Source organism: Orycteropus afer, unplaced genomic scaffold, assembly GCF_000298275.1.
Source record: "Orycteropus afer afer isolate SDZICR_OR568_19922 unplaced genomic scaffold, OryAfe1.0 scaffold00474, whole genome shotgun sequence".
NCBI lineage: Eukaryota > Metazoa > Chordata > Mammalia > Tubulidentata > Orycteropodidae > Orycteropus > Orycteropus afer.
The window spans coordinates 716,568-729,000 of NW_006922061.1; the positions used below are offsets into that span (position 1 = coordinate 716,568).

A 12,433-nucleotide genomic window follows, 5' to 3' on the forward strand; every position below is an offset into this window, starting at 1 on the left:
GGATGTTCTTTCTGGATGGTAATGAGATTCCCCACCCCACCCTCCACACACCTTTCTGCCTCTAGGATGGTTCATTTTAAGCCTAGTGAGATGGCAAAACTGACCCATCCCCACACTAGGGTTCCATACACCTACATCCAGCTGCCTAGCTACTCAAAACCAGGCCCAGCCAAGTTGACACATAACATTAACTACCACAGAGTATATACCTAAGAATGAAATTTCTGGGTCATATGGTACTTTCTTGTTTATGCATGAGTCTGGTAGACTTTCTCTTGAAGAGGCAGACACTTTTAGGTTATTTGTCTAATTTCTGAACCTGATACTCCCTAATTAATGATCAGACCTTAGATCAGAGCTTTCCAGTGGAATTTTGTGTCGAGATGGACAAATCCCATATTTGTTCTCTCTAATATGGTAGCATAGTGCCCAAGGCACTTGACTGCTAACCAGAAGGCTGGCAGTTCAAACCCACCAGCCACTCCTTGGAAGGAAGGTTGGGTGATACTGCCTTGGCAACCCAAGGAGGGGTTGCTGTGAGTCAGGTCTGACTCGACGGCACATAACAACAACAGCCATGTGTGACTAGGGCAACTGAGAAACGACGTTTTAAATTGTAGTTCATTTTAATTAATTTAAAAGTAGCCACAAGTGTTTTGGACAGCTCAGCCTTAGTAGTGATACAAATGAAGTTCTATCAGAGAGGAGCTCCACTCTACTTCCCTATTAACACACCACTTGAGGAATTAAAATAAAATTCTGGATATCTAAAATACCAAGGTCCCCTTCCCTGGGGGAAAACAACAAACTTTCTTCTTAAATACCAGGAAAGGTTTGAAGATATACAAAGACTATATAAAGACAAAGTTAAGCTAGAATTGAAGGCTCTGTTATTGGAAGAATAACTGATAAATATCCAGAGGGTTATATAATTTACTGAAATGTTGCGTACTTGTCAGTGTTTGTCAAACTATCTATATACACAGTCAATGAAAGTTGTGTTGTTTAAATCCGCACTGTTAGACCAATTGCTAATCAACTTTTGGGGCAAAAAGTTTTGAAGAGTTGGGATATTTTATGCAGACTATCAGATTCGTGGTTAGTTACAGATGATGTCTAAGAAGCCCTGATTTGGGTGGACCTAAATTTAGTAGACCAACCTTCTGGTTAGCAGTCAGATGCCTTAGGCAATGTACTACCAGACCTCCCAATAAATACATACATTATATAATTTTTCTAAATAATTTGACCATATTTGTTATTATAATAAAAAATTAATCTAAAATGTGGAAACTGAAAGTTCATCAACAGATGAATGGATGAACAAAATGTGGTATAGACATACAATGAAACAGTACTCAGCCGTAAAGAAAAATGAAGTCCTGATGCATGCCACAACATGGATGAATCCTGAAAACATTATGCTGAGCGAAATACATCAGTTACAAAAGGACAAACACTATATAATCTAACTTATATGAAATAAGCAAAAATATATAAACAAAAATTATTAGTTGTTACCAGGGATGGTAGGGAGGAGGAAGGTGGGGGTGCTGCTTAAAGGGCACTGAGTTTATGTTAATAGTGTTGGTACGATTTGGAAAAGGAGTGGAGTGATTACACAACCTGAATATACAACAGTCACTGAATTATACATGTAGATATTTTTGAATTGGTGTACGCTTTGTTGTGTACATTCTCATAATTTAAAAAAAATAATGAAAACACTAAGGAAACATAACAAAAGTAACTGTAACACTTATTGAGCTCTTATTTTGTGCCTGGAATTTTTTTAAGGGATTATCATTGACTAGCTCATTAACCCACTAGTTCCCCCCCACCTATGACGTAGGTGCTATTAACATCCTCATTTCACTGTTGATTTTTCCAGGAGCCTTTCTGAGGAATATTCATCAACAGTCAACTTAAAAAAAAAATCCACAAATATTACTTAATCTTGTTCTAACAATATTTCAATTTAAATTTACTAAATTCACAAATATAGTTGTTCTTAATCAAATTTATTTACAAATTTTATTCCCTAAACCTAGTACATTTTAGCTTCAATTTAAAAGCAAATTTAATGTTTTGACATCCTACATTAAACAAATTCCTTTAAATAATTATCCTATTTACTAGTAAATTCCTTTTAAAAGTTGCTACCTCCTTTTAAATCTTAGTAATTTTGTTTTTTTAAATATTAAAAATGGCTCTAGCAAGAGGTTCCCAAGACCTTATAACTTCATATCCAATAAATTAACTCTGCTTAATTTCATGTTCTCTTAAAAGTTGGCAACTTCAAATTCAGTTACTCAAGACATTTTAAATAGAAATCAAAGCTTATCAGAATCTCAAATGACAAATGTTTTAAAGAACACATCTACCTGATAATTCCTGTAAGAGCATCCTGTTTTTCTTCTTTTAACGAGCCTTCCCCCAGTCAAAACTAATTCCTCACTAGTTATCATGCGATTTTCTTTTAGGGCAGGCGGGATTACTTTCCCAGGTGAGGTTTATAGGCTGGGATACAGGTGCAAAGGGTGGCACATGTTGGATGACCATTACCCTGCTATGAACGGAAAACGTTGTGACTACGCGTCTTAAGGCGCCCTTCAGGTCCCAGATTCACGTTTAAGCCCTTACATACCATTGACGCGCTTGTTAACGCATTTAAATGATGACTCCAATCTTTAGCAAATGTAAAACTGTATGCTTAGTGCGCTCTTTTCTTGAAACAGTGGGTGGCTCTGAAAAGAGCCTTTGATTTCAAAAAGGACTTGTCGGGAACAGTAGATCCGTTTTGCCTCTCCCAGGCCCTACTTGCCCTTGGCCTTGTGGTGGCTCTCGGTCTTCTTGGGAAGCAGAACGGCCTGGATGTTGGGCAGGACACCGCCCTGTGCGATGGTGACGCGGCCCAGCAGCTTGTTGAGCTCCTCGTCGTTGCGGATGGCCAGCTGCAGGTGGCGCGGGATGATGCGTGTCTTCTTGTTGTCGCGGGCTGCGTTGCCTGCCAGCTCCAGAATCTCAGCCGTCAGATACTCGAGCACTGCAGCAAGGTACACCGGGGCGCCGGCCCCAACGCGTTCAGAGTAGTTGCCCTTGCGGAGAAGGCGGTGCACACGACCCACAGGGAACTGCAACCCAGCGCGGGAGGAGCGCGATTTCGCTTTGGAGCGCGCTTTGCCGCCTTGTTTCCCACGTCCGGACATCTTCGATTCAGGCACAGTGCAAAAATAAAACCGAAAAGCAGAACTCCAAATAACATGTCCGCGAAGCACAATGAGCCATTATATATGGTCCGGAGGTAGTCTAAGAGGCAGCATTCGATTGGATGGCAAATGAAGCCAATCATAAAAGAAAACTGGCAACCCCCCCCTAATTTGCATATGCCTTCCCCAGCGATGACGTCATGCAACGTTTTGCCCTATCACGTATTAGGAATTCTTAATGCTTCATTTGAATACAAGACTTACAAATAGACTCTCTCGAATTTCATACGCTTTCTTGTTTGGAGAGACCAGCCATTATGCCTGATCCATCCAAGTCAGCTCCGGCGCCAAAGAAAGGTTCCAAGAAGGCTGTCACTAAAGCCCAGAAGAAAGACGGCAAGAAACGCAAACGCAGCCGCAAAGAGAGCTACTCCATTTACGTGTACAAGGTGCTGAAGCAGGTGCACCCGGACACCGGCATTTCGTCCAAGGCCATGGGCATCATGAACTCCTTCGTCAACGATATCTTCGAGCGCATCGCCAGCGAAGCCTCCCGCTTGGCGCACTACAACAAGCGCTCGACCATCACCTCCCGCGAGGTGCAGACAGCCGTGCGCCTGCTGCTGCCGGGGGAGCTGGCCAAGCACGCCGTGTCCGAGGGCACCAAAGCCGTCACCAAGTACACCAGCTCCAAGTGAGGCGCTTCTACCGCAGCCTGCGCAACAGAACCCAAAGGCTCTTTTCAGAGCCACCCACATGATCGAGAAAGGGTTTTGAACACGTTAAAGGAAAGGTTTTTGCATAACTCCATGCTATCTTCATGTGTCCTAGCGATTCCTTGTTACTTTGGGGTCCAGTCTCAGTCCTGTATGTGAGTGCAATTGGGAGATGGGGGACAGAACATGAGAATGTGAAACTCATTACAGAAATCAGGGGTAGAAACTTGCGGGGCAAGATAGTTATAATGTTCGTGGGAGGTTATAAAAGATTTTGACTGTATGCACCCTTTTCTCCACCCAGGGCTATTAAAAATGCACCATTATGTTAAGGTAGGAGCTTTTGGATTCACTTGCGCGCGTGGACCGGGTCCAGGGCTGTGGCAGTCCGCGCGTGGCTTGCTCCGTTTGGTGATGGGGCGCGGGTCACATCCCACAGGAAAACCTTGTGCTACCCGCGCGCCTGAGGCCGGACTTGTACTGGACGCCGGGGTTGGTAATGCCTTGAGTCCTGTCGCCCAGCCCCGGCAGTAGCTCCAGGCACTGCACGCTTGCCTGGATCAGGGATATTTTCTCTCAGCAGTTAACGTTCACTGGGAGACGGGTGGTAGGATCTGTTTGAAATGCACTGAAAACGTAACACCGCCCTTCCGCCCTTGTGCTGTGGGAGCAAAACGTAATAGGAAGCTGACCCCGCTGTGGATAGATTTAACCCTTATTTATGTTGGGAGAACGAAAAGTGTCAAATGATTTTAAATTTGAAATCAGTTTAAGGAGAAAATAGTTCCTTTTTTCGTTACAAACGTGGCTCCCTCCCGGCTCCCTCCTCCCTCCTTCAGCCACACTTTTTTTTTTTTTTTTTTTTTTTGGTGAAGCGTTGTTAGCTGCCATCCAGTCGCCCCATTTATGGCGACCACAGCAGGAATCGGACCATTGTGATTCATTAGATTGTCCTGGGCTGATTTTTGGAAGTAAACCGCGAGGCCTTTCTTCCATGTGAAACATTAGTAACACCGCATTCAATGTAATAAACGTTTATTTCTCTTCTCTGAATCCATGGCATATATTTTGCGAGTTATCTTGGTTCGGGGGAAGCACTTTGCATGAAGAATCCTCACTCAGAAAAGGTCGTTGTTTACATTTGTCTTTGCTTAGCATTTTTCTTTTTTAAATGGTGGTTCCTAATAGTCACTTTGTTATTTTAAAATTTATTGAAAATTAGTGACATCGTTTAAGCAAGGAATAAACTTCCAATAAAAATAAGTATGATCGTTTTTAGCAAGTCATCTCACCAAAAATATCCAGTCGCTTGACCAAGCTGGGGATGCTGGGATGAGCGGAGAGCTGAGCTCAGGGAGGAGAGCTGCGTCAGAAACGTCACAACCTGAGCATCTTCCTCAACAGTGACAGCAATGCATCCCCCCCCCCCCTTTTTTTTTCTCGCATGGATCCTTTCTAAAAGAATTTTTGAAAACCTCACATGTTTTAAAGTTGACATGTCAAAATATTTTTTATCATAATAGTTGCAAGGATGAAAATTCCAATGTTTTGTAAACGTTGGCCATTTAAAAACTACAACTATGACATCAATATTTTAAAGTTATCTATTGGAATATAATTTTGATACTGCAATCAGTTTATAAAGTACATATTTAAAGCCAAACACTGAGAAACTTTAGGTCATTATTTCTTCCCCCCAACTCAAATTTCCATTCCACTTCTGCCTTAGAAGTTTATCCTAGTATAACAAACACATGTTTGTAAATGTTCTCTGCAAAAAGTATTTAAATTCAAATTGTAAAATACTACTAGATGACCAAAAGTCTTTCATTGTTTTTAAAAATTAATAGGATAGTGCACAATTGTTAAAACATAAAGAAGTTCTGATAATTATCCAACAAAAAATAAAAATTTAATGAGACCTGCCTATTTTGATAACATAGATTGTTCTTTCTTTCTTCCCTTCTGCCTCCATTAGTTCATGTATCCATGGGGGGCATATATACCATTATGGTTACCTGACAGCAAGGTACATCACCATTTCTATTTCTTTGTTCTCTTTTGTGTTCTGGAAAAAAATATTTACAAAAACAAATATATAGGAATGAAAATTTGGCCATAGCCATTTTACCTAATTCTTGCCTTCCTAGTAATAATCTGAAAATTAAATATTGATGTATCATCAAATGCAAGTTGAATCTGTCAACACACTTAATCTTCTCAAGAAATAGACTATTTGTACCTAAAACTACAGAATGCAGTTCTCTTCATTTTTGAAACAAGTGCCGACTGACTGGGACTTCCAAACCGTTGCCCTCCTATCAAAATATATTGGGAGCAAACAGCTGCAGTAAGTGTTTGTAGCTATGTGAAACTAGTCTCACAGATCCACTTGGTTCTCCCTTAATGCCCTTAAGAAATTGGTTTAATATATTGAAACTCCCATCCTCTGCAGAGAGAAGTGTGATAGGTTTTGTAGCAATAAGCAACAAATCTTGAAAGGGCAGCAGTGTTTAGTACCAAAATTAAAATCAATGAGCAAAATGAACAATAATTTCTAAATTTAATTATATAAATTTTGTTATGGATAATGCAAAACATCAATTAATCACCCAGTCATTTGGACTGATTGAACACCAAATCAACTCAAAGTACTGAAGAAAACCAAAACCAAACTCATTGCCGTTGAGTCAATTCCAAGGCTGTAAATTTTTTTATAGAAATAGATTGCCCAATCCTCTTCCCGCAGAGAGGCTGGTGGGTTTGAACCACTGACCTTCTGGTTAGCAGCCAAATACCTTATCCACTATACCACCAGAGTTCCTTCAAGTAATAAAGATTGCCTTTAATTCTTGAGCAGTCTTGTGGAGGCTGAACTTGCTCAGGCCACTGGCAGCACCAGGTACTTGACTGCTAACCGGAAGGCTGGCAGTTCAAACCCACCAGTCACTCCTCGGAAGGAAGGTTGGGCAATCTACTTTCACAACGATACTGCCTCAGAAACCCAAGGAGGGGTCGCTATGAGTTGGGTCCACCACGACAGCACATAACAACAACATAGCAACCTAGGACAAAATTAGTTTAGGAAGAAGCAAAGAACGTAAAACAAAAGCCCTCCTGCTATTCAGATTTCATAATCAAGAAAATTGAGAAAAATGACTCAGAATTGATGCCCTCAGCATCTGATCTTATCTCTAGTGCTACAGCAGAGAAAGACAGCTGTTACTTAAAATGAAAAATGAAAGGTTAAAAATGAAGGCAGTTCACATCAAATATTTGAGAATACATAAAAATTAAGAAGTGTGGAGTGTGTGTGGGGGGGGTGGTGACAAACAGTAATCAGAACAATGGAACAAGCTCAGAAATAATTATGCTAATTGTTTAAACTAAGGTGGTTGTTGGAGCTCTGGTAGCATAGTGCCTAAGGCACTTGACTGCTAACCGGAAGGCTGAGGTTCAAACCCACCAGCCACTCCTCAGAAGGAAGGTTGGGCAATCTACTTCCATAGTGATACTGCCTGGGAAACCCAAGGAGGGGTCTCTATGAGTCAGGTCTGACTCAACGGCACATAACAACACAACAACAACAAGGTGGTTATTGCTGAGTCAATTTGGTCACCACATACATGTGTGCAGAGTAGAACTGCTCTTTAGGGTTTTCAAGGCTGTCACCTTTCAGAAGCATATCACCAAGCCTATCTTCTGAGACATCGCTGGGTGGATTTGTACCACCAAAATCTTTCAGCTGGCAGTTGAGCCCTTAACCATGTGACCTACCCAGGGGCTCGTAAACTAGGATTCCAAACCAAAAACCAAACTCACTGCCATCAAGTTCATTCTGAGTCATAGCGACCCCCATTGGTTTTCTGAGGCAGTAAACCTTTACAGAAGTAGATTGCCCAGTCTTGCTTCCATGGAGTGGCTGGAGGGTATGAATCTCCAACCTTCACGGTTAACAGTCAAATGCCTTAGGCACTACGCTATCTGAGCTCCTAAATTTAGGGAAGGAATTTAAGGGATTTTGCCTGCATGCAATCTGAAATACGTTTAAGAGACTGCCCCTAATCTCTACTGGAAAACTCAAATCAAATTTGCTATTTATGAAATAAACAGAGAATTTGGAGGGGAAAACTGTTTCCTTAGGAAGAAAGTACAAATGCAGGAATATGAGTTTACTTTATGAGATAGAAACAATTAAATGTTGGAAAATGTGCACCTGTCCCTGGAGGTAGATGGGCACTGAGCCAGAGTTAGAAGATAATTGTCCTTCACTAGTAACCGAGCTAGAATCTAATCTGAATCACAGACATTTCAGCTCTGGAAGAGTGGACTGCTACAAGGGACACAAGTGTATGCTTCATGGTTGGGGAAGATTTTTATTTACCATATCTGGATGTAGCAAAAAAAGAAAGAAAGAAAAGAAAATAGAAATGGATTTTAAATACCAAGTGTGCCTCCTCTTTTGATATGTGTCAACCAGAGTGGGATTCCTCCCCCTGCCCCCAGGCCAAGACCTAGAGAGAGGAAGCTGATGTTTATTTACAAAAATTAGATTTGGGAATAATTTTAAGAGCAAGAAGAACCTACACCCCAGTCAGACCTGCATGCTTCAGTTGTTAGTAAATATGTCATCCAGATTTATTTTGTATGTTAGTTTGTATTTCTTTGCATACGATTTTTACTGAGGGGGGAGAAAAAGATGCTATATTTTTCTTTACTAAAAAAGATCTTTCCCTGCTTACTAAACTTATGTTTTAAATTTTCTTTTCTCCTCCCCCCCCCCCCAGGCCCCAGATAAACTAAAACTAATTTGGGAGGATTTTAGGTGAGTAGTGAGAGGTAGCAACCAGGAGCTGTACACCCTGCTGTTTGGATTTGCAAACAGGGACGCATAGTGCCCATAAGGAGCTGTGTAAACTTAACGCTGCAGAAGCGTTTGGCTTTGGGCTAGAAGCTCATCTTGTCTAGTCTTGGCGAAGGCGGGCGGAGGCTACCGAATGACTGCCTCAAGCGCCACCACCAAGACTACGTGACAACACCCTTGCATCACCAAGCTCCATCATTCAGCGTACTTAAGCCTTCACCTATCAGGAGCTACGAAAGGATGGAGGAGGCAGTATGGCACAAGGTATTCCTTGAAGTGATCCCGTTAGGTCATTTACATGGATTGTGCAACGCGCAGATCGTCATAGCCCTGGGCTAAGCCTAAATTATCAAGTTTAACGGAATGTTAGGGTTCCCCCCCCCCATGAAGTAAATATTAAGAACAAGGAGCCTAGTTTTATTTCAAAACTTGTGCCCCCATCGCTCATCCCAAATCCTTCATAATCTCAATTAATGTCACAACTATACTACGTTGTACGCTCCTTTTTGAGCATGGAGGTGGCTCTGAAAAGAGCCTTTGGGTTCTGTTGCGCAGGCTGCGGTAGAAGCGCCTCACTTGGAGCTGGTGTACTTGGTGACGGCTTTGGTGCCCTCGGACACGGCGTGCTTGGCCAGCTCCCCCGGCAGCAGCAGGCGCACGGCTGTCTGCACCTCGCGGGAGGTGATGGTCGAGCGCTTGTTGTAGTGCGCCAAGCGGGAGGCTTCGCTGGCGATGCGCTCGAAGATATCGTTGACGAAGGAGTTCATGATGCCCATGGCCTTGGACGAAATGCCGGTGTCCGGGTGCACCTGCTTCAGCACCTTGTACACGTAAATGGAGTAGCTCTCCTTGCGGCCGCGCTTGCGCTTCTTGCCGTCTTTTTTCTGAACCTTGGTGATAGCCTTTTTGGAGCCTTTCTTAGGGGCGGGAGCCGACCGAGAAGGATCTGGCATGTTGAGACAGCGTCAGGATAGAAACAAATGGAAATGTGGACAGAGCAGGTCTATTTGTCATTTTTATATTCAAATGAAGGCTTCCATGTTTCTAGACTCTGATTGGACAGCACTCCTTACGCTGTCGTAAACAGGAAGAATTTATTTAAATAAAGATGCCGGCTCTGCTCTCCTACTGGATGACAGGGCGGTAGGCATGTCAACCAATCAACAGCAGCTCTATCGCGCTGACCACGCTGTCTGGGAATCTTTGTTTAGAAGCCTTTGTTTTAACATGAGAGAAGATCTTTATTTACCATATCTGGACGTGAGAATAAAGGAAATAGAAATGGATTTAACGCCAAATCTGGATCTTCTCTTGATATGTATCTACACTGTGGGGATTTTTTTTTTTTTTTTTTTCCTGACACCAAGATCCAGAGAGGGGAAGCTGATGTTTATTTACAAAAATGCTGAGAAACAGGAGTAGATTTGAACTGCTTTAACCAATTATGTTCCATTAGTTGTTTTTTTCAAAAGCCTCCCTAAATTTTTTCTTTTCGAATTCAAGAGTAAATTCTAGTTTGTTAGTAAACATTGAAAAGTATATTAAGGTGCGCTGAAGTGAAGTAACAGGGCAGACTTTCAACAGAAGAGAAGGAATTGAATGCATTTCAAACTAAACACTAATCATTCATATTTATTATTGTTGTTACTAATGCTGAGTAACCCTGCTCCACTTAAGTGTTTCATTGCTTGTTATGTATGAACTCCCCTATTCTCCTAATATCTCTAAGAGTTAAACATTATTGCTCCAAAACACAATTTTATGGGAGTCTCACTATTTCAGCATCAGTGTTACCTAGGGAGCTCGTTTGAAATGCAGAATCTTGGGTGACCTCTGGCAAATAATTTACTTTCTCTGAGCCTTCATTTTTCTCATTTGTAAAAATGAAGATCTCAGTGTCTACAGGATAGGATTGCTATGTGTTAATGTGGCTGAAGCAGTTGGTCCTGTTCCAGCATACACTTAGTGCATAGTGTCTGTTAGCTTCATGTCTTCCTTTCCTTCACAGACTTGATCCAGCTCCAAGCAGCTGGTGCTCCCTTTGCTGAACTCTATCAAATAAATATGTAGAGACTTTCTTTCTCCCACTAAAAGAATGACTAAACTGTAAGACACGTGTCTCTCACTTCTGAATCTTCAGGATGGAACACAGTGCTTGATACATAACAGAGGCCTTATAAATGTTTGTTGAATGAATACATCTGTGTGCTAAAGGACCATACTATACATTCAAGTTTGTATTCTAAGATCAATCTGGCATCATCAGAAGATGAACTGCTCGAGACATACTCAGCATTTAGTATTTTATCTGTTTAATTTTACAATATGTAACTGATACAAATAACATTTCTATGGTACTCATTATGAATTCACTTGTGGATTATAGGCACATTTCTAGAGTTGGAGAAGGAGCAATGAATTAAGGAACTTTCCTAAGTAAGGTCCTTGTCCTTCCTCAATCCATACTGGACCAAGCCAGAATCATTTTATTTTCTTTATTAACCACAAGGGAGTGCAAAGGGTTATTGAGCTTAGCTGCTAACTGAAAGGTTGGAGTTTCCAATCCATACAGAGGTGCCTCAGAAGAAAGAGCTGGTGATCTGCCTCTGAGAAATCAGCCACTGAAAACACTACAGAGCACAGTTCTACTCTGACACACATGGGATTGCTGTGAATTGGAATTGACTCAAGGCACCTGGGTTATGAACCACTTAAAGCATTTCTGGCCTATGGTAGGTTTTGATTAAATGTTTTTCAAGGAAAAGGTACAGTGCCACTCCCATCCTCCTCTCCTCAGATCTGTGTCTTACTTCTTATCTAAGTGCAATAATTAAAATATCTCAAGGGTTGGTAAAAGTGAATTTAATGGTTTCAAACGGTATTTGGGGGAGATATGGAAACCAAACCCAAAAAACCCAAACTCTTGCCATTGAATTGATTCCAACTCATAGTGACTACCATAGGGTTTCCAAGGGGGAAAAAAATTAGAGAAGCTGACTGCCTTATCTTTCTTCCACCAAGCAGCTGAGCCACTGGCCTTTTGGTTAGCAGCCAGTGGTAGTTAAGATTGTGTATCCACTTGGCTGGGACCGAGGTTTTGAGTATCTGGGCAGCTGAATGTAGTTCCATAGTGGAATCCACTGTAAGCAGCTAAGTGTCTGCCTTTGGCAGTGTGGCCTGCTTCCAATATATAAGGAGAAGCTTTGAGAAAGGTTTTAGCTTTTTGGCACCTTTGGATTCTTCATTTGTCAGAATCTTCATCCAGTGGCCTGCTGTGTTACCTGTTGATCTTGGGATTGTGCCATTCTACCTGTCAACCTTGGGTTTGTCAGCCTCAGCAGCTGCATGAGTTACAAGAAGCCTCCAGCTCCACAGGGCTGGGAGCAAGAGGCAGAACTGAAGCCCAAGGTCAAGGGGTCTTCGACCAGCCTCTAGACACGTCACTTTAAATTTGGACTTTTAGCCTCCTAAAGTGTAAGAGAATGAATTCCTGTTTGTTAAAGCCATCCACTTGTGGTATTTCTGTTACAGCAGCACTGAAGAACCAAAATACAGCCAAATACCATAACCACTATACTACCGGATCTCCTTATATGGAAACCAAGCAACACATAAATCACAAAGTTTGTGGGGACTCTATGAGG

At 41.8% G+C, this 12,433-nt stretch overlaps 3 protein-coding genes across 3 annotated transcripts; 1 reads left to right on the forward strand and 2 right to left on the reverse strand.

Moving 5' to 3' along the window:
- Nucleotides 1–2,816: 2,816 nt before the first annotated feature.
- On the reverse strand, nucleotides 2,817–3,209 carry LOC103209029 (histone H2A type 3). Its single transcript, XM_007954798.2, has one exon. The coding sequence runs from the start codon at nucleotides 3,207–3,209 to the stop codon at nucleotides 2,817–2,819; it is 393 nt and encodes a 130-aa protein (XP_007952989.1).
- A 317-nt stretch (nucleotides 3,210–3,526) lies between these two features.
- On the forward strand, nucleotides 3,527–3,907 carry LOC103209028 (histone H2B type 3-B). Its single transcript, XM_007954797.2, has one exon. It carries the CDS (start codon nucleotides 3,527–3,529, stop codon nucleotides 3,905–3,907), a length of 381 nt encoding a protein of 126 aa, XP_007952988.1.
- Nucleotides 3,908–9,361: 5,454 nt separating this feature from the next.
- On the reverse strand, nucleotides 9,362–9,742 carry LOC103209027 (histone H2B type 3-B-like). The gene has a single exon (XM_007954795.2). It carries the CDS (start codon nucleotides 9,740–9,742, stop codon nucleotides 9,362–9,364), a length of 381 nt encoding a protein of 126 aa, XP_007952986.1.
- Between the last annotated feature and the right edge of the window lie 2,691 nt (nucleotides 9,743–12,433).